General features: G+C 36.7%; 1 protein-coding gene across 2 annotated transcripts in view; it reads right to left on the reverse strand.

Moving 5' to 3' along the window:
- The window catches only part of CLGN (calmegin), a 48,360-nt gene that overhangs the window by 9,404 nt on the left and 19,233 nt on the right, over positions 1 to 19,723 (reverse strand). For both annotated transcript variants that reach the window (XM_006079253.3, XM_044930451.1), the window contains exons 5-8: positions 18,636 to 18,777; positions 15,045 to 15,126; positions 13,323 to 13,515; positions 10,099 to 10,288 (exon numbers count right to left, since the gene is read on the reverse strand). In XM_006079253.3, coding sequence (XP_006079315.2) covers positions 10,099 to 10,288; positions 13,323 to 13,515; positions 15,045 to 15,126; positions 18,636 to 18,777 — 607 coding nt within the window. The remainder of the gene's footprint in view (positions 1 to 10,098; positions 10,289 to 13,322; positions 13,516 to 15,044; positions 15,127 to 18,635; positions 18,778 to 19,723) is intronic.

The following is a 19,723-nucleotide window of genomic DNA, read 5'->3' on the forward strand; positions in this document are numbered from 1 at the left end:
CCCAGTCCCATTCAGATATTATCAGATCAGATCAGTCACTCAGTCGTGTCTGACTCTTTGCAACCCCATGAATTGCAGCACGCCAGGCCTCCCTGTCCATCACCAACTCCCGGAGTTCACTCAGACTCACGGCCATTGAGTCAGTGATGCCATCCAGCCATCTCATCCTCTGTCGTCCCCTTCTCTTCCTGCCCCCAATCCCTCCCAGCATCAGAGTCTTTTCCAATGAGTCAACTCTTCGCATGAGGTGGAGTTTCAGCTTTAGCATCATTCCTTCCAAAGAAATCCCAGAGCTGATCTCCTTCAGAATGGACTGGTTGGATCTCCTTGCAGTCCAAGGGACTCTCAAGAGTCTTCTCCAATACTACAGTTCAAAAGCATCAATTCTTCGGCGCTCAGCCTTCTTCACAGTCCAACTCTCACATCCATACATGACCACAGGAAAAACCATAGCCTTGACTAGACAAACCTTTGTTGGCAAAGTAGTATCTCTGCTTTTGAATATGCTATCTAGGTTGGTCATAACTTTCCTTCCAAGGAGTAAGCATCTTTTAATTTCATGGCTGCAGTCACCATCTGCAGTGATTTTGGAGCCCAAAAAAATAAAGTCTGACACTGTTTCCACTGTTTCCCCATCTATTTCCCATAAAGTGGTGGGACTGGATGCCATGATCTTCATTTTCTGAATGTTGAGCTTTAAGCCAACTTTTTCACTCTCCTCTTTCACTTTCATCAAGAGGCTTATGAGTTCCTCTTCACTTTCTGCCATAAGGGTGGTGTCTTCTGCATATCTGAGGTGATTGATATTTCTCCCGGCAATCTTGATTCCCGCTTGAGCTTCTTCCAGCCCAGCGTTTCTCATGATGTACTCTGCATATAAGTTAAATAAACAGGGTGACAATATACAGCCTTGACGAACTCCTTTTCCTATTTGGAACCAGTCTGTTGTTTCATGTCCAGTTCTAACTGTTGCTTCCTGACCTGCATACAAATTTCTCAAGAGGCAGGTCAGGTGGTCTGGTATTCCCATCTCTTTCAGAATTTTCCACAGTTTATTGTGATCCACACAGTCAAAGGCTTTGGCATAGTCAATAAAGCAGAAATAGATGTTTTTCTGGAACTCTCTTGCTTTTTCAGTGATCCAGTGGATGTTGGCAATTTGATCTCTGGTTCCTCTGCCTTTTCTAAAATCAGCTTGAACATCAGAAGTTCACGGTTCACATATTGCTGAAGCCTGGCTTGGAGAATTTTGAGCATTACTTTACTAGCATGTGAGATGAGTGCAATTATGCAGTAGTTTGAGCATTCTTTGGCATTGCCTTTCTTTGGGATTGCAATGAAAACTGACCTTTTCCAGTCCTGTGGCCACTGCTGAGTTTTCCAAATTTGCTGGCATACTGAGTGCAGCACTTTCACAGCATCATCTTTTAGGATTTTAAATAGCTCAACTGGAATTCCATCACCTCCACTAGCTTTGTTCGTAGTGATGCTTTCTAAGGCCCACTTGACTTCACATTCCAGGATCTCTGGCTCTAGGTCAGTGATCACACCGTCATGATTATCTGGGTCATGAAGATCTTTTTTGTACAGTTCTTCTGTGTATTCTTGCCATCTCTTCTTAATATCTTCTGCTTCTGTTAGGTCCATACCATTTCTGTCTATCGAGCTCATCTTTGCATGAAATGTTCCTTCGGTATCTCTGATTTTCTTGAAGAGATCCCTAGTCTTTCCCATTCTGTTGTTTTCCTCTATTTCTTTGCATTGATCGCTGAGGAAGGCTTTCTTATCTCTTCTTGCTATTCTTTGGAACTCTGCATTCAGATGCTTATATCTTTCCTTTTCTCCTTTGCTTTTCGCTTCTCTTCTTTTCACAGCTATTTGTAAGGCCTCCTCAGACAGCCATTTTGCTTTTTTGCATTTCTTTTAAACAGTGGAAACAGTGGCAGACTTTATTTTTGGGGGCTCCAAAATCACTGCAGATGGTGATTGCAGCCATGAAATAAAAAGACACTAACTCCTTGGAAGGAAAGTTATGACCTACCTAGACAGCCTATTAAAAAGCAGAGACATTACTTTGCCAACAAAGGTCCGTCTAGTCAAGGCTATGGTTTTTCCAGTGGTCATGTATTCATGTGAGGGTTGGACTATAAAGAAAGCTGAGCACCGAAGAATTGATGCTTTTTAACTGTGGTGGCAAGAGTGAACGTCAACATTTTAGGAATCAGTAAACTAAAATGGACTGGAATGAGTGAATTTAACTCAGATGACCATTATATCTACTACTGTGGGCAAGAATCCCTTAGAAGAAATGGAGTAGCCATCATAGTCAACAAAAGAGTCCGAAATGCAGTACTTGGATGCAATCTCAAAAACGACAGAATGATCTGTGTTCGTTTCTAAGGCAAACCATTCAATATCATGGTAATCCAAGTCTATGCCCCGACCAGTAATGCTGAAGAAGCTGAAGTTGAACGGTTCTATGAAGACCTACAAGACCTTTTAGAACTAACACCCAAAAAAGATGTCCTTATCATTATAGGGGACTGGAATGCAAAAGTACAAAGTCAAAAAACACCTGGAGTAACAGGCAAATTTGGCCTTGGAATATGGAATGAAGCAGGGCAAAGGCCAACAGAGTTTTGCCAAGAGAACGCACTGATCATAGCAAACACCCTCTTCCAACAACACAAGAGAAGACTCTACACATGGACATCACCAGATGGTCAACACCGAAATCAGATTGATTATATTCTTTGCAGCCAAAGATGGAGAAGCTCTCTACAGTCAGCAAAAACAAGACCGGGAGCTGACTGTGGCTCTGATCATGAACTCCTTATTGCCAAATTCAGATTTAAATTGAAGAAAGTAGGGGAAACCACTAAACCATTCAGGTATGACCTAAATCAAATCCCTTACGATTATACAGTGGAAGTGACAAATATATTTAAGGGACTAGATCTGATAGACAAAGTGCCTGATTGACGAAGGTTCCTGACATTGTACAGGAGACAGGGATCAAGACCATCCCCAAGAAAAAGAAATGCAAAAAAGCAAAATGGCTGTCTGAGGAGGCCTTACAAATAACCATGAAGAGAAGAGAAGCAAAAAGCAAAGGAGAAAATGAAAGATATTCCCATTTGAATGCAGAGTTCCAAAGAATAGCAAGGAGAGAGAAGAGTCATGTAAGGTAGTCATGTATGCACGTGAGAGTTGGACTATAAAGAAAGCTGAGCACCGAAGAATTGATGCTTTTGAACTGTCATGTTGGAAAAGACTCTTGAGAGTCCCTTGGACTGCAAGGAGATCCAACCAGTCCATCCTAAAGGAGACCAGTGCTGGAAGGACTGATGTTGAAGGTGAAACTCCAATACTTTGGCCACCTGATACAAAGAGCTGACTCAGTTATAAAGACCTTGATGCTGGGAAAGATTGAAGGTGGGAGAAGAAGGAGATGACAGAGGATGAGATGGCTGGATGGCATCACTGACTCAATGGACATGAGTTTGAGTAAACTCCAGGGGTTGGTGATGGACAGGGAGGCCTGGCGTGCTGCAATTCATGGGGTCACAAAGGGTTAGACACGACTGAGCAACTGAACTGAACTGAACTACAGAGTATGTTAGACTTTGTTTTAGTTCACTTAAAAACTCATTCATCTTTTTATATTATTTGTTGAAGTAATAATATTTTGGCTCTATTGAGTTAAATAAAATATATTATTAAAATTAAAAAGAAACCATTCATCAACAAACATATACATGTCAAGACTATTCTAGGAGCTCTGTTTTATATAAATACATATCTGCTTTATTCTTAACAGTTTCATAGTTTTCTACTTTGTGAATAAATAATAATTTATCTATTCTCTAGGATACTTAGTGTTTCCCAAAACTTACTATAACAAATAATGCTACAATTAATATCCTGGAATATATTAGAAATTAGTAAGAAATTAGTTGTCAACTATATGAATTAAAAATTTTTTCCAGTTTCTCATGCATTTTTATGTAGTTTATGGTGGGGTTTTTTGTCATAAAAAGTAATTTATTTTCATGTAGCTGAAATTTATTAATATTTTCCTTTATGATTCTTCAATTTTATGCTATATTTGGAAAGGTCTTCCCTACTCCAATATTATTTTTTTTAAACTCCCCATATTCTGGTAATTTTTATATTTTCATTTAAAAAATAACATTTAGAAAGTAAGCTCCAAAGTATATAAACATAGTCAGAGTAAGTACAGAATAGAATTACTAATATAATTTTCATCTTTCAGAAAAGCAGGAATTTTATCTAGAATTTACATTATGCTTTTCCAAACAAAACTTGAATAATAGACTGAAATAATTTATATATGTGAAAACTGAGTAACAAAACTGAAATAATCAACTGTATACATGGAAACACTTGTACTTTCCTGATATCAATATTATCTGAAGGTCTCTTAGGGCTCAAAGTAACCTGAGTTTAAAATTTAAGGGTCTTTTAGTACTTTATAAAACAAATTCTCACAGATTTCACCCATCATAATGAGACTGGTATATACAGTTTTTCTCTTTAAGGGCAAACCTATGTCCCATCCTTACTCTTTATAGGCAGACAAATATGAAGCAGTTAGAAACTACACACATACGAATATAGTCCTATCTTTTCTGACACCATGAATTCATGGAAGTGATACACTGGTAAGTGACTACTTTTTTTTAAAGATACTGTTATTCCTATTTTGCACAAGTTACTTCTCTCTTTTACTATTTTCCTGAAGGTAAAGACATTTTCATTGCTAACCAGTATCCCTCTTTATTTACAAGAGTTAATAAGGTAACACTTGGTTTTCCAGGAGCAACATTCTATGCTTTCAATAGGTGGTAACCTCAGTGTTTACAAACAACAAGAACTTGAATAGGAATAGACACTTTCCAAAGTGAGGTACACAGAGAGAAACTGGTTTAAAACAATGAATAGATCCTCAGTGACTTGTTTAACAACCGTAAAGCAGTCTAACACATTTTTTAGTGCCATCTCCTCAAAAGAGATGGGGAGGCATACACAAATACTTAGAAAAATAGTGGCCAAGTGTTACCCATTAGCAGTATAACATTATTTGAGAGTAGGCTGACGTGGGGTAGCTCCTCTTGGCCGTGCTTGTGCGCCCTCGCAGCCTCCCGCATCCAGGGTAAGGAGCAGCGGCTGCGCTTTGCTGGAGCAGCCGTGAAGAGATACCCCATGTACAAGGTAAGAGAAACCCAAGTAAGATGGTAGGCGCTGAGAGAGGGCATCAGAGGGCAGACAGACTGAAACCACAATTACAGACAACTAGCCAATCTGATCACATGGGCCACAGCCTTGTCTAACTCAATGAAACTAAGCCATGCCCTTGGGGCCACCCAAGAGGGGCGAGTCATGGTGGAGCGGTCTGACAGAATGTGGTCCACTGGAGAAGGGAATGGCAAACCACTTCAGTATTCTTGCCTCGAGAACCCCATGAACAGTAGGAAAAGGCAAAATGATAGGATACTGAAAGAGGAACTCCCCAGGTTAGTAGGTGCCCAATATGCTACTGGAGATCTCCAATACTTTGGCCACCTGATGCGAAGAGCTGACTCATTGGAAAAGACCCTGATGCTGGGAAAGATTGAGGGCAGGAGAAGAAGGGGACGACAGAGGATGAGATGGCTGGATGGCATCACCGAGTCGATGGACATGGGTTTGGGTGGACTCTGGGAGTTGGTGACGGACAGGGAGGCCTGGCGTGCTACGGTTCATGGGGTTGCAAAGAGTCGGACACGACTGAGCGACTGAACTGAACTGAACTGAGACTGAAATACGTTTAAGACGTGCACTGCAAAACCTAGAGCAACCAGTAAAACAACAGACTAGAGAGGAAAAGCCAAAAGGCCAATAGAAAGAAAAAACAGAAGGCTCAAAAAACTAACTCAATTCAAAGATAGTCAGGAAAAAAATTTTATAAAAAGCCACAAACTATATGGGACAAAGAGAAAACAAACAGCAAGACAGCAGGTTTATATCTAACTGTATCAATAAGTGCATTAAATGTAGATGATTTAAAACATTCCAATTTAAAGGCAAGACCCAAATACAGTTGACTACAAAAAAATCACCTGAAAAATAAAGGCATATACAGGTAATGCTTAAAATCCTGCAAGGTAGGCTATACAATACATGAATCGAAAACTTCCAGATGTACCAACTGGATTTATAAAAAGCAAAGGAACCAGAAATCAAACTGCCAACATCCACTGAATCATAGAAAAAGCAGGAGAGCTCCAGAAAACCTTCTACTTCCACTTCAGTGACTATGCTAAAGCCTTTGACTGTGTGGATCACAACAAACTGGAAAATTCTGAAAGAGATGGCAATACCAGACCACTTTACCTGCCTCCTCAGAAACCTCTTTGCAGGTCAAGAAGTAGAACTGGACATGGAACAATGGACTGGTTCAAAACTGGGAAAAGAGTACATCAAAGGCTGTATATTGTCACCCTGTTATTTTAACTGATATGCAGAATACATCATGTGAAATGCCATACTAGAAGAATCACAAGCTGGAATCAAGATGACAGGAGAAATAACAGCAACCTAAGACATGCAGATGATACCACTTTAATGGCAGAAAGCAGAGAGGAACTAAAGAGCCTCATGATGTGGGTAAAAGAGGAGAGTGAAAAAGCTGGCTTGAAACTCAACATTCAAAAAATTAAGATCAAGGCATCCAGTCCCATCACTTCATGGCAAATAGGTGGGGGAAAAGTGGAAACAGTGGCAGGTTTTCTTTTCTTGGGTTCTGAAATCACCATGGACAGTGACTGTAGCCATGAAATTAAAAGATGCTTGCTCCTTGGAAGAAAAGCCATGACAAACCTAGACAGCATATTAAAAAGCAGAGACATGACTTTGCCTACATAGTCAAAACTATGGTTTTTCCAGTAGTCATGTATGGATGTGAGAGCTGAACCATAAAGAAAGCTGAATGCCGAAGAATCGATGCTTTTGAACTGTGGTGTTGGAGAAGTCCCTTGAATAGCAAGGAGATCAAACCCATCCATTATAAAGGAAATCAACCCTGAATATCATTGGAAGGACTGATGCTGAAGCTCCAATATTTTGGCCACGTGATGTGAAGAGCCGACACACTGGAAAAGACCCTGCTGTTGGGAAAGATGGAAAGGCAGGAGGAGGAGAAGGGGGTGTCAGAGGATGAGATGGCTGGATGGCATCATCGACTCAATGGACGTGAGTTTGATCAAACTCCGGGGGATAGTGAAGGAGCCAGAAGCCTGGCATGCCACAGTCCATGGGGTCACAAAGAGTCAGATACAACTTAGCAACTGAATAACAACAACATACAGGAGAAGGCAATGGCACCCCACTCCAGTACTCTTGCCTGGAAAATCCCATGGATGGAGGAGCCTGGTAGGCTGCAGTCCATGGGGTCGCTAGGAGTTGGACACGACTGAGTGACTTCACTTTCACTTTTCACTCACATGCATTGGAGAAGGAAATGGCAACCCACTCCAGTGTTCTTGCCTGGAGAATCCCAGGGACGGGGGAGCCTGGTGGGCTGCCGTCTCTGGGGTCACACGGAGTCGGACACGACTGAAGCAACTTAGCAGCAGCAGTAGTAGTACAGGTTACAGGTAAATAATGGAAACTAATATTCAGTGGAACTATGATTAAAAGAATGGGAGTGCTGATCTAGTATCAGATAAAGTAGATTCCAAGACAGAGAGTACTTATGAGTTTACAAAGAAGAACATTTCATAATAAAAAGGTCAGTTCCTCAAGAGGTCATGAAACACTGTGAATTGATCTAGTGATCTAGACCTTCAAATTACACAAAACAAAACAAATAGAACTCAAAGGAGATAAAGACAAATCTACAATCATAGTTGAAGACTTATTTCCTCTTCCCAATAAGAGAACAGGCTGAAAACCATTAGGAATATAAAGGCTTTAGAACAACACTATCAACCAACCTGATATAAGTGACATTTGTAAATGCTTTCTGACAACAACAGAATTATATTGGGAGTTAAAGTGAAAATTATATCTGGAAAATCCATAAATAATTGACAGCAAAGAGAACACTTTAAAAAATATGTGAATCAAAAAAGAAATCACTAGGGAAATTATAAAACAGTATGAATGAATGTTCTCAGAAATAGTAGATATTTGTGGAACATAGTTAAAGCAGTGCTGAGAGAAAATTTACAGCTGCTTCTATCAGAAATTATTTTCTACCTTAAAAAAGCAGAAAAGGGAAGCAAATTAAGTCCAAAGTAAGAAGAACAGAAAAAATGCCAACAAAAACTAAAACAAAAGCCCGTCCTCCAAACAGCTCAATAAAATTGATAAACCTGTAGCTAAACGTATCAAGAAAAAACTTGATAAACTTGATGCAGAAAAGAAAGAGGGGATATAAATATGGACATTAAATGGATGCCAAGAGTAGAACAATTAGACATCCATATTTTTGAAAATTAATCTTGATTTATATCTCATACTACATGTAATAACAAACTTTGAACAGAGTTTTACTCAAAATTATTTGTCTAGAAAACAAAAAATCTTTGTCACATTTAGGCATAATATCTCCAGTTCAGTTCAGTCACTCAGTCGTGTCCGACTCTTTGTGACCCCATGAATCGCAGCACGCCAGGCCTCCCTGTCCATCACCAACTCCCGGAGTTCACTCAGACTCACGGCCATTGAGTCAGTGATGCCATCCAGCCATCTCATCCTCTGTCGTCCCCTTCTCCTCCTGCCCCCAATCCCTCCCAGCATCAGAGTCTTTTCCAATGAGTCAACACTTCGCATGAGGTGGCCAAAGTACTGGAGTTTCAGCTTTAGCATCATTCCTTCCAAAGAAATCCCAGGGCTGATCTCCTTCAGAATGGACTGGTTGGATCTCCTTGCAGTCCAAGGGACTCTCAAGAGTCTTCTCCAACACCACAGTTCAAAGGCATGAATTCTTCGGCGCTCAGCCTTCTTCACAGTCCAACTCTCACATCCATACATGACCACAGGAAAAACCATAGCCTTGACTAGATGAACCTTTGTTGGCAAAGTAATGTCTCTGCTTTTGAATATGCCATCTAGGTTGGTCATAACTTTCCTTCCAAGGAGTAAGCATCTTTTAATTTCATGGCTGTAGTCACCATCTGCAGTGATTTTGGAGCCCCAAAAAATAAAGTCTGACACTGTTTCCACTGTTTCCCCATCTAGTTCCCATGAAGTGATGGGATTTAGGAAGATGCAAAAACCATGAATTATCAAATATTAACAAACCGGACTTCATAAAAATTTAAAACTTCTGCTCTCTAGTAAAAAAATCATGACAAGCCCCAGAGTGAAAGGCAGTGTTTGCATCCTGCTGCTGCTGCACGTGTGCTCACCATGTCTGACTCTTCTGCAACTACACGGACTGTAGCCCACCAGGCTCCTCTGTCCATGGGATTTCCCAGGCAGGAAGACTGGAGTGGGTCGCTATTTCCTTCTCTAGAGCATCGTCCCAATCCAAGGGTCGAATTTCTGTCTCTTGCGTCTTTTGCCTTTGCAAGCAGATTATTTAATGTAATGTAATGTAACTAGTGTCTCCTGGGAAGATGAGTGCATCCCATATAGTTTTATAAGATGCTGAGGATTTGGCTATTTAAAGCCAACTAATCATTAACTGCAACGACCACAACTATGTAAAATATGCACAAACATACATAAAGATCAAACTGGAAATAGAAATTAAAGTGCTGGTGCTTTAGACTCATGGCATTTTTTCCCCACAGCACTGAAAGAATACAAAATAAAATATACATATTGGAAGTATACATTTTATATATATATATATGGGAAAAGGGAACAAAATTAATTAAAATTAAGATAATTAAAAGGTAGGAAGTGTAAAATCCATTTCAGAGAAGTATTTCTTCTAAAAGTCAAAATAAGTATTTCTGATGTTTAAAAGAATATGTTTCATTGGTTGTAAATGTCACTTATATGTTACATTTTATTATGTCACTTACATGTTACATTTTATTACTTTGTGCCAAACAGTGCTTTGCTACTGAATTCTTTGCTTACCAGTCTTCTGGTTTGACAGCAGAAGCATCAGGGATTTTTGCTCTTTCATCCCAATCATCAGGTTTTTTATCATTGGGATCTTCAATTTCTTTGGGAGGATTGATAGGAGGAACCACATCCTCTAGTAGGCTTCCTTTGTTTACAACTATCTGATCAATTAATACTTCAAATGTGTCATCTGGATTCATCACTAGGGACCAATTTAAACATATTACACTTATCATAATGATAGACATGTTAAAGATAATCTTCTAAATAAAAAAACTACCCTAAACTTCATGGGTAAAATTTTCTCTCAAGCAGAATAGAGGAATTAGCAATGTATTAAATCAAAATATGCAAAAATCACTAGATATAATGTTTTCTAAAACCAAACATAAAATTTTAATAATAAAAATTTAATAAAATGCTCCATTACTTCTCAAACACAAAAATACCCAATTGCTAACTGAATTTAGGACTCACATAACCATTCAGATTTAGTCTTTTATAGTTACAGAATACAACCCAATCTTCACTATTTTAAAATAATTTTTTGAAACGACCTCAAACTTTAAAAGTTGCAAGTACATATAAAGAACTTCACTTTTTCTTGAATTACTTGAGAGTAAGTTATTGACCTCGTTCATATCATCCCTGAATGTTTTAATGCACATTTCCTATAAACAAGGACATCCTTCTATATAACCTTAATCTAGACGCCAAAACCAGGAATTTAACATTCACACATTCCTATGATCTAGAAATCTATTAAACTCATCGGCATTTCATTCCTACATTGTAGTGTAAAATATCTTAAGGATGATTGAAAACACTCCAGCTCATGCTCTGGTATGCTGTTTCAAGATAAACTCTAGCTCTTTAAAAGTTACCACATCAAAAGTTTCGTAAGGACTCCCATGATTATAAAAACAAAAGGAAAGCTCTCTCCCCCTTCTATAAACACGGGGTGGGGAGTCACTGAGCCCAATTTTTATCTTTGGAAAGAATGGTAGATAAAAAGTAACAGCTTAACATTTGCCTTTAGTAAGTAGGTTAAGGAGGCGCAGCGCAGTGGTGGCTTCGCTGCTAGGTCGTGTCCGATTGGCCCTGGAGCGGGAAGCCGCTTCCTTCTCCAAGGGATCTTCCCCACCCAGGGACAGGACCTGGGCCTCCTGCATGGCAGGCTGATTCTTTACCAGCTGAGCAACCTGGGAAGCCCAGTAAGGAAGTAGGAGCTGTCAGTAAATGTCAGGATGATTCTGACTTAACTAGCTATGTAGACAACCACTTTCTGAAAAAACATTACTGAAGTAATCTCCAGAGGTTTTCAGTCACAACAATGCCAAATTGTTTATATCAACATCAAATATTGCAATTTATATACAAATTCAAATAATGCAAATGAAGACTCAGTGTTTCCCCCCTTCTCTTTTTTTCTCCACCATTTTCTATTACAGCTGAGACTATAAAACTACACTAAGGAAAAAAGCACAACTAACAATAATAAGATCTTAAATGCAAAAATGTACTAGACTCTAATTCAAAAAAGGCATTTCTCAAGAAAAAACCCTGAAAGAGTATTTTCTGACTCAATTTTGCAACTGAAGTATTTTAAAATTACAGTAAATCCAAAAAAAGCACATGACAATTACATCACTTTGACATCTTTGTCAAAAATCTTTAGCCAAAAAACTTTCTGTTTAGAAAACGGCTTTAAATATTCTAAATGAATTCACCACAAAAGGCACTGGATTATAAACTCTTTTTAAGGGAGTCTGTAAGGTTCTTAGAACAACTACAGAATAATGTTATGAAAATATAATACAGAAAGGTTTTTTAAAAGGAAGAAATTCCTTTAAAAGTGGATAATCCTAACACAACAAACTTTTTGTGTATCATAGTAAGAAAAGCAAATGTTTTAAGAATTTGCTTGAATTTTAATTCCAGCTCTACCAATTACTTTTATTTCCTAGGGCAAGTTACTTAAATTAAGGCAAAATAAAAACTGCTCACCTCACATGACTGTTCTAAACAAAGAGCCTAGCACAGAGCATGGTGCCTATCAGGTGATTAATAAAAGTTAAGACTTTTCTAAGTTTGGTTTTGTTTGCATAATTTGTCTAGTGGCCATCAGAATGCACCTCCAACTTTTCTTTCTTCCCCCATTTTAATAGTATAAGCTGAACATTTTCATAGTTATCTTTTTGTATTGTACTGCATAGAAAGAAAACCACTACTGCAACATTTGAGCTGCTTGCAATTTACAGTATATTTTCACACACAGGTTATTTTCTTCCTTCTGGATTATTTCCTTTGGAAAAATTCCTGAAAGTGGAATTGTGTCCTCTGATATATATATTATCATATTGGTTTTGACTGGGTTTATACAAGGTCTAATTAAAATTCTTTTTTTTTCTGTTCTAGTTATAATTTCTCATTATTTCTATGCTTTAAGAGTTTACCTTACGTTCCCCCAAATGTCCAGTGCTATTTTCCAATTTCAGAGAAAGGTCTTTGATACTAACATTAAAAATAAAATTGGTCTCTGCCTTGGCAGACAAAAAGGAATGTTTCTGTAACTGCAGTTTTGAGGAAGAAAGTTGATACATGTTAGTCTTGGATGGAGTTGTCCTGTTAGGTTCTGACATGCTCAGATTTTAAGAAATCATAGTACCTAACCATCTGTACCTGGAAAGAGGAGAAACTATCCTATATAATGTTCTTCCCAGTCAATGTATACTCAAACTCCTAGCTGCAAAAGTAAAGCTAAGTATGTTAACAGATGGTTGCTGAATGCTTTCCCTTTAACTACCACCCAGGCAGGACCCAACAATGACAACTGCTTATAGAATACAGTCTAATGTTAAGGGTTTCTTCCTCTTTAACCTTATTTTTCGGTTTTCTATTCTGTCAGCATCGCTAATGTCAGGGTACCTAAAATATCCCTTTCCTCTCCTATGTTCCACATGGTATACCTAAACTTAAGATTAGGTCAAATAGAATCACCTTCCCCAGGTTTTCCCGAAGTTTCTTAACTGAAAGCAGTATTGCTTTATGTGATACAGATAACTGTATCTCATATGGCACTTTGCTTTATGCCTGTGCTGTACGTGTGTCTGATTTTCCCAAAAAGATAAATCCTTAACAGAATTACCTTGCTTGCTTCTCCCAAAGCACTTGCCATGAAAATACTGGTAGTCAGCAAATACTTTTAAATTAATGAATGAATTAAAAGGATATACCAAGGGTATAAAGATGAGTCTTCCTGTCTGTGAAGAACCTTTTAAGGTCTACATCTGGAGGTTTAGCATGTTTTTCTTCAAAAACTCCAGTTTTGGGATGTTTATGTCTGAAGATAAAATGAAGTTTATAATCTTCTCCACATTTATCTGGTCCAAACATAATGGTATAGGATGTTTTATCATAGAAATTTTCCTTCAAAGAGAGATGAGTATTAGGATTAGTCCAGAATTGAAACACTTAATGAATTTCTCTATTCTACCCCGTTGGGTAGAGTTCACAAAAATGTATTAAATGCTAATTCACCAAAGAGTTAGTTGACACATTGACAATAAAGGATGTGGAAAAATGACAAGGTTTATTTCAAAACAGATTTTTTTTTCTTAAAATGCACACACTACTTCCATTTTGAAGATGTAGGAGAGAAGCTGGAACCACTTTAACAACATAATAGGCTTTACTCACTCTATATAGATCTGTATTAATATCTTATTAAGAAAATTAAGCATAGAGAAAAACGTACTGTGACTGAAGACTACAGTGCTTACTTAGGCACTACTACTATTCAGTAAGACACCAGAAAGTGGTGCCCTTTAAGCACAAAGTGAAGAACAGACACAGTGACTTGCTCCCTGTTTTACCCCTAGTCATTTCTCTTCGGGATTCCCTGGTGGCTCAGACAGTAAAGAGTCTGCCTGCAATGCGGGACACCTTGGGTTGGGAGGATCCTCTGGAAAAGGAAATGGCAACCCACTCCAGTATTCCTGCCTGGAAAATCCCATGGATTCATTTGGCATGGCCTACTGGTTAAGAGCATGGGATCTGGTGTCAGATACTGAGGTTCAGATCCCACTGTTGCCTTTAAACCAGCTGTGTGTGGCCCTGAGCAAATCTTCCAACCTCCCCATAGTTCTTATTCCATCACCTCTGATGGGGATAGTACGTACCTTATAAGCCTTCTCTAAGGATTAACTGAGTTAACCAGATAAAGTGTTTAGAAAACTACTTGGCATTTGACTTTATCATTGCCACTGTACCTTCAGCTGATTGTCCCTCACAACGCCTAAGAGTTGCACCATAAACTACAAATGGCTTCCCCTTGCCCTTATCTAAGTAAACGAATCCTTTAATGTTTTGTATCCAGGAGTTCTGACAAATATCTCATTAACATTTCATTCATTTTATATTTGTTATATGCAGAAATTCTGACACAGCCTCCTGTGGGAGGATGCTATAAGAAATGTCTCCAAACTTCAAATGGTTCTAATATAACTTGCTTCATTATGAACTTAACATTCTTAAGTTAGTAAATTTTTGCAGACTGCTAACTCCTGAGCTGACCTGCCTTTTTAATTTGATTCTTTGGTCATTTTGTTTTACTGCTTTGCTCCATTATCTTACTTTTCCTAACAAACTTATGATTATTGCTTTGTAAAGAAAATAACTGTAAGCTGATCTCTCGGTGACATTTATAAGCACCAGATTATATTTTATTTTAGAGACTTGGCAACCTTTTTCACATTGCTAAAGATTACAAAACTGATGCCATCAAGTAACACGGCTGTGTATGAAACTTGAAGGCACATGGAAAAGCTCATCTTGGATAAAAATTTTCAAAGTTATTTTTGACTTCAGATGAAAATAAAAATTTCAGTTGTGTCAATTACTCCTTAGAAATGCTTATTAACTTTAATAAGGCTTTTTTAAACATTAAAATATCATACCAGATTCAAATCATCAGTGTCTGCTAGGAGTTTAATGTATGCACCTCCACAATCAATACCATCTTGAAAATTTACTTCATATCTAAATGAAGGGAAAAAGAATCATACTGCTGATAAATAAAAATTACTAATTGCTCTTCAAAATCTAATGTATTACTCTCAATTCATTTAAACACAAACATTTACATTACCAGAAAGCTCACACAAAGTACATCCACAACCTGTGAGGAACAAGAAGAAAGGCCTTTTCCATGAACATCCTTAAAATATTGAAAATAGAATGACTATAAACAACTATAGAAAAGCCAATTAATTTGCTGAAATAAATTTTTTCATCAAAACTGTTTAATTAAGAATAAGATACTTTGATTAAAACTTTTAGCAGGAAACTTCAAGTTAAAATAAGGTACGTACTATACATACTCTTTATAAAGTGAAAAACGAAGACTACGGGGATCACAGTTACAGCACGGGTTTCTAGGAAACTGCTAATGACCTTAGCTATTCAGTTCAATAACTAATTTGTCTTTTAGTTCAGCTACACCTAAACCAGGTTTAAAAAGTTGTACATTTAATTAAATAACCCCAGCAAAGAGATCTTGTAAACCTGGACTATTTCAGATCTTAGCAGCCAGGAGGCAGGGGAAATATAGTGTAACACCTAAAAAAGCGAACTGACATGGCAGTCTTCTCATGGATTTAACAACACTGTAATTCTCATCACAAGTTCTGGTGTCTTGTTTAGGCAATAGACAATCTTACTGAACAATATGTAGAAGAGATTTTCAGTAAATTGGTGAATTATGTGTGACAAAAGTCAATGAAGAAATGGACATCAAAGTGAAAAACAGTGAAAACCAAAAATGTTATGACTGCTTTAATGAATTAAAGCAAAAGCAGATGAGAACCAGAGAAGTAACAGGATATAGTGATAATTTTAATAAAAAAAATATAGTTTAAAATGTTTCTGAAGAGACTTCAGTGACAAAGTAAAACTAGCATACAAAACTTTGACAGTTTGAGCCCAATTAGTAATATGCATTTTATATAGAAAAGAATAGAGAAAATACAGTAAAGTTTTAAGTGATAATCTCTGAGTTGCTGGGTGATTTCCCCTCCTACTTTGTATTCTGCTTTATTTCTCCAGATTTCTACAACAGCGGTTACAAGCAAGCACTCTGGAGTCAGAAAGACCTGAGATTTGTTCTTGATTTTGGTAGGCCCTGGCTCAAGACACATTACTAAAGCTCTGGTCTCCATTTGCTCATCTATCATGAGGGAACACTGCCCATACCTACACCTCTAAGGACTGTTATGCTGACTAGAAGTCGTCCTGCACAGTGATGGGTCAATAAATGCTCAAAAATGTTAGCTTGTTATGATCAGAAGAAAAGTTTTGTTCTTTTTTCACGTCTTAAATCAAGGAGTTTGTTTTCCTCAAGGCCTTATCAATATTTTTATTTTAGCAGTAGCTGATAAACTTTTCCTTCATGAAACATGCCTTTGAAGAGCATGAAGTAAAAGAAATGGTGCATAATGTGAACTAAAGGTAAATATCTGCGACTCTTAAAGCTTTATATAGGTGATCTGAGGGTTCTGGGAAAAGAACTAGAGATAACAATTGTATAAATTGTCTTTATAACTGTAAGACAGTTTTGCTATCTTATTATGCATGGACTTGATCACTATTTCATACGCTGCATACTTCCAGATTTTTCAAATCATTAACTTGTGCCTAGTATAAACAGTTCACAATGAATTCGAGGATCAGTGAAATGTAAGTCATAGAGCTGGACGGACTGCTTGCTGCTAATCTTAAATCACATGAAAAATGAGGACAAATGCCGAGTATATGTTAACCCTCTTCTCTTTAGGGTGCCATTTTCTAAACTGTCCTATGAAATAGTAATTATTGTTTAGGGTGGAAAAAACTTCTGTGGCCAAATATGTTTGGGAAACACAATGTTCAAATTAAGAACAGGTTTTTTATGTAGAACTCTCAAAATCTTTAATGGGCAAATATGCTTCCTTATCTTTAAGGTTCAGATATTCTTAGTTTCTAAAACGTATATGACCATATAATGCATATTAATAAATACATAATTTAGGAAAAGCAGTTTTAAAGTTATGTCTTAAATAGTTCATATTTATGAGTTATACTATATTTATAGTATTTATAATAGTTATAAATAGTATATAATAGTTTTTACAGTATTTATAATAGTTAATACAAAATTTATTTTATCTATACTATTTCATTTTACATTATCCTTCTTTGAATTGTTTTCAAGCATATCAAAGACCACTATTCAATTCTTTTTGATTCTCCTTTACTTTTTTCAGTTCACAATTGCTTTAATAATTTTTTAGACTTACTATCTTTGCTTCCAGTCTTGTAAACTATCTTTCACTTACTTGCCTAGCAGTGATTTATACTTTCTGAAAATACCAAACTTGATTCATTTTACTCTGGAGAAATTAAATTTTGTATTATTTTCCTTTAACCTTTCATTTAAGCCACAAAATATTAAAATAGAAAATTATATTCACCTAAATTCAACTGAATAAGATTACTTTCAAATTTTCAAGAAGAAATAAATACAAAACTCTGAATAATGCCATAATATCAAGCTCAAATATTAAATCCCAGCAAATACTTATGGTAATATTCTTCATTTGTTTAAATAGTTGTATACTCTTTTGACATTTGATATTTTAAATTTCTTGAAATAACAATGCAACTAAATCAAAGCATCAGAGCCAAAAAATTAAACCAATTGTACCAAATGCCATATTGTTTTACATTTTTAAAACACAAAATGGCATTTTAATTATAACACACAGGCAGATATTTAACATGCTAACAAAAAGTTTAAAACAAATTTATAGTTAGTAAGCTTATAGTTAGTAGTACTTCTTATGCTGTAATTAACTTTGGACAGCCCAATCTTCCAATATAAGATAGAAAATAACATTTCTACATTTCCTTTTCATTGTTTTAATATTAATTTCATTTGTTTTGTAACTGTATTTGTACAGATCTATTTTGGATTTATACCAGTATAGGTGAAACAAGCTTGAGGAATTAATACTTGATTTTACAATAGTTACACATGCAAGTAATACCACAAAACTAGTGTATGTCATATTTTGAGGGAGGGGAGAGGAAGACTCTATGAGAACACAGACCTTGAAAAGGGCATTTCCTCTTTAAAACAAATTTTCTGCCTTTGAATCTTATCACTGGTTCAACAGCAATATTTATAGTTCTATTTAAAATATATTGAAGTTAATATAGCTCAACAGCAAGTCAATTTTAAGTAAAGAGTTCAAACAAAAATGATGATTTTAATATGCACTATATTCTGGTGGAATATTGCATATTATAGCAAATGTTATATTAATATAATTTTGCAACAAATCTCTGTTTCATTCAAAACCTCAGGGTGTTTGTGCATATACACACATTGTGTATTTAAATAAATGAAATGGGAAAGGGAAATCTGAATTTTTATACCCATATTCAGAAGCCAAATTATACAAAACTAAAATAAATGTTAGAAAAAGTATTCAAAACATAATAAAACTCACTGAACTACCAGAGGTTTATCAGCAAAGATGAAGGGTTTTGCTAACACAGCAGATATTGCATGATGCTTTGCTCTAGATTTCAACACCAGTCCTCGATCACCAGGTATTCGATTTTCTTTCAATTCTTCTATTTCCCATCTTCCTAAAATACAAAACCAAGCAAGTTAAACTAAAACCAAAAACACTGACTTAAAAATTATCAGAAATGGTAACCAATAAGATTTTTCCATGAAGGCTGATTTTGGAAAAATAAAATCCCATCTTAAATCAGGAACTAGTACCTGCACTTGTATGTATGTCTGCTCTCTTTTTTCTCCTAAAATTGTGGGGACTATTGGGTTGGCCAAAAACATTCAGGTGTTTCTGTAACCTCTTATGGAAAAAGCCAAATGAACTTCTTGACCAACTCACTAATAAACAACAGATATTAGAGCATTTAATTAAAGGACCTCCAAAGCTGGTTTAGTTTGGATTTCTCTGAAAGACTGTAATCACTGAAACCACAGAAATTGTTTGTCTCATAGGGTCTCATTGTATTTTTAAAATGAGTTATTTTTAAATGACACAGGAGACAAAATACCTCTTTAACACAAAATGAGTTTGCCTCAGTCTATGTATTTTGAAATTCATGGTGTCATCAACTACTTTGCTTACTTTGCAGAAGTTATTGTAGTGATTTAAATTTTATTTTAAAAATTGTATGCCCAAAGAACACAAATTGCAGTTACCCTTTCTGAGCTAAGCCAATCAGTTCTCAGAACTTTTGGCCAAGCAAGTCCTATAAGCTGGATTAGCACTAGGCTGCAGCAGAGCAACGCTGAGCGAGGCCCCGTCTGGGCTGGAAGTGTCCCCACCTTAGATCAGGAAGCTCCTGCGATTATATCATGGGATGCATACAATACAAAGATGGATGGGTCATCTGTTGCCTCAAAGTTGTGGGCTAGACTTTCCTCCTTTTAAAACAGTAAATAACTAATTTATATTAGTTTGTATAAAACATTCCAGTTTTGAAAATTAGATGTATTGCCTATTCCAAGAAAATTCAGTGAACACTGGCTATTTTCCGGAATTGTGACAACATGAAATAT

This window comes from Bubalus bubalis, chromosome 17 (assembly GCF_019923935.1).
Source record: "Bubalus bubalis isolate 160015118507 breed Murrah chromosome 17, NDDB_SH_1, whole genome shotgun sequence".
Taxonomy (NCBI): domain Eukaryota; kingdom Metazoa; phylum Chordata; class Mammalia; order Artiodactyla; family Bovidae; genus Bubalus; species Bubalus bubalis.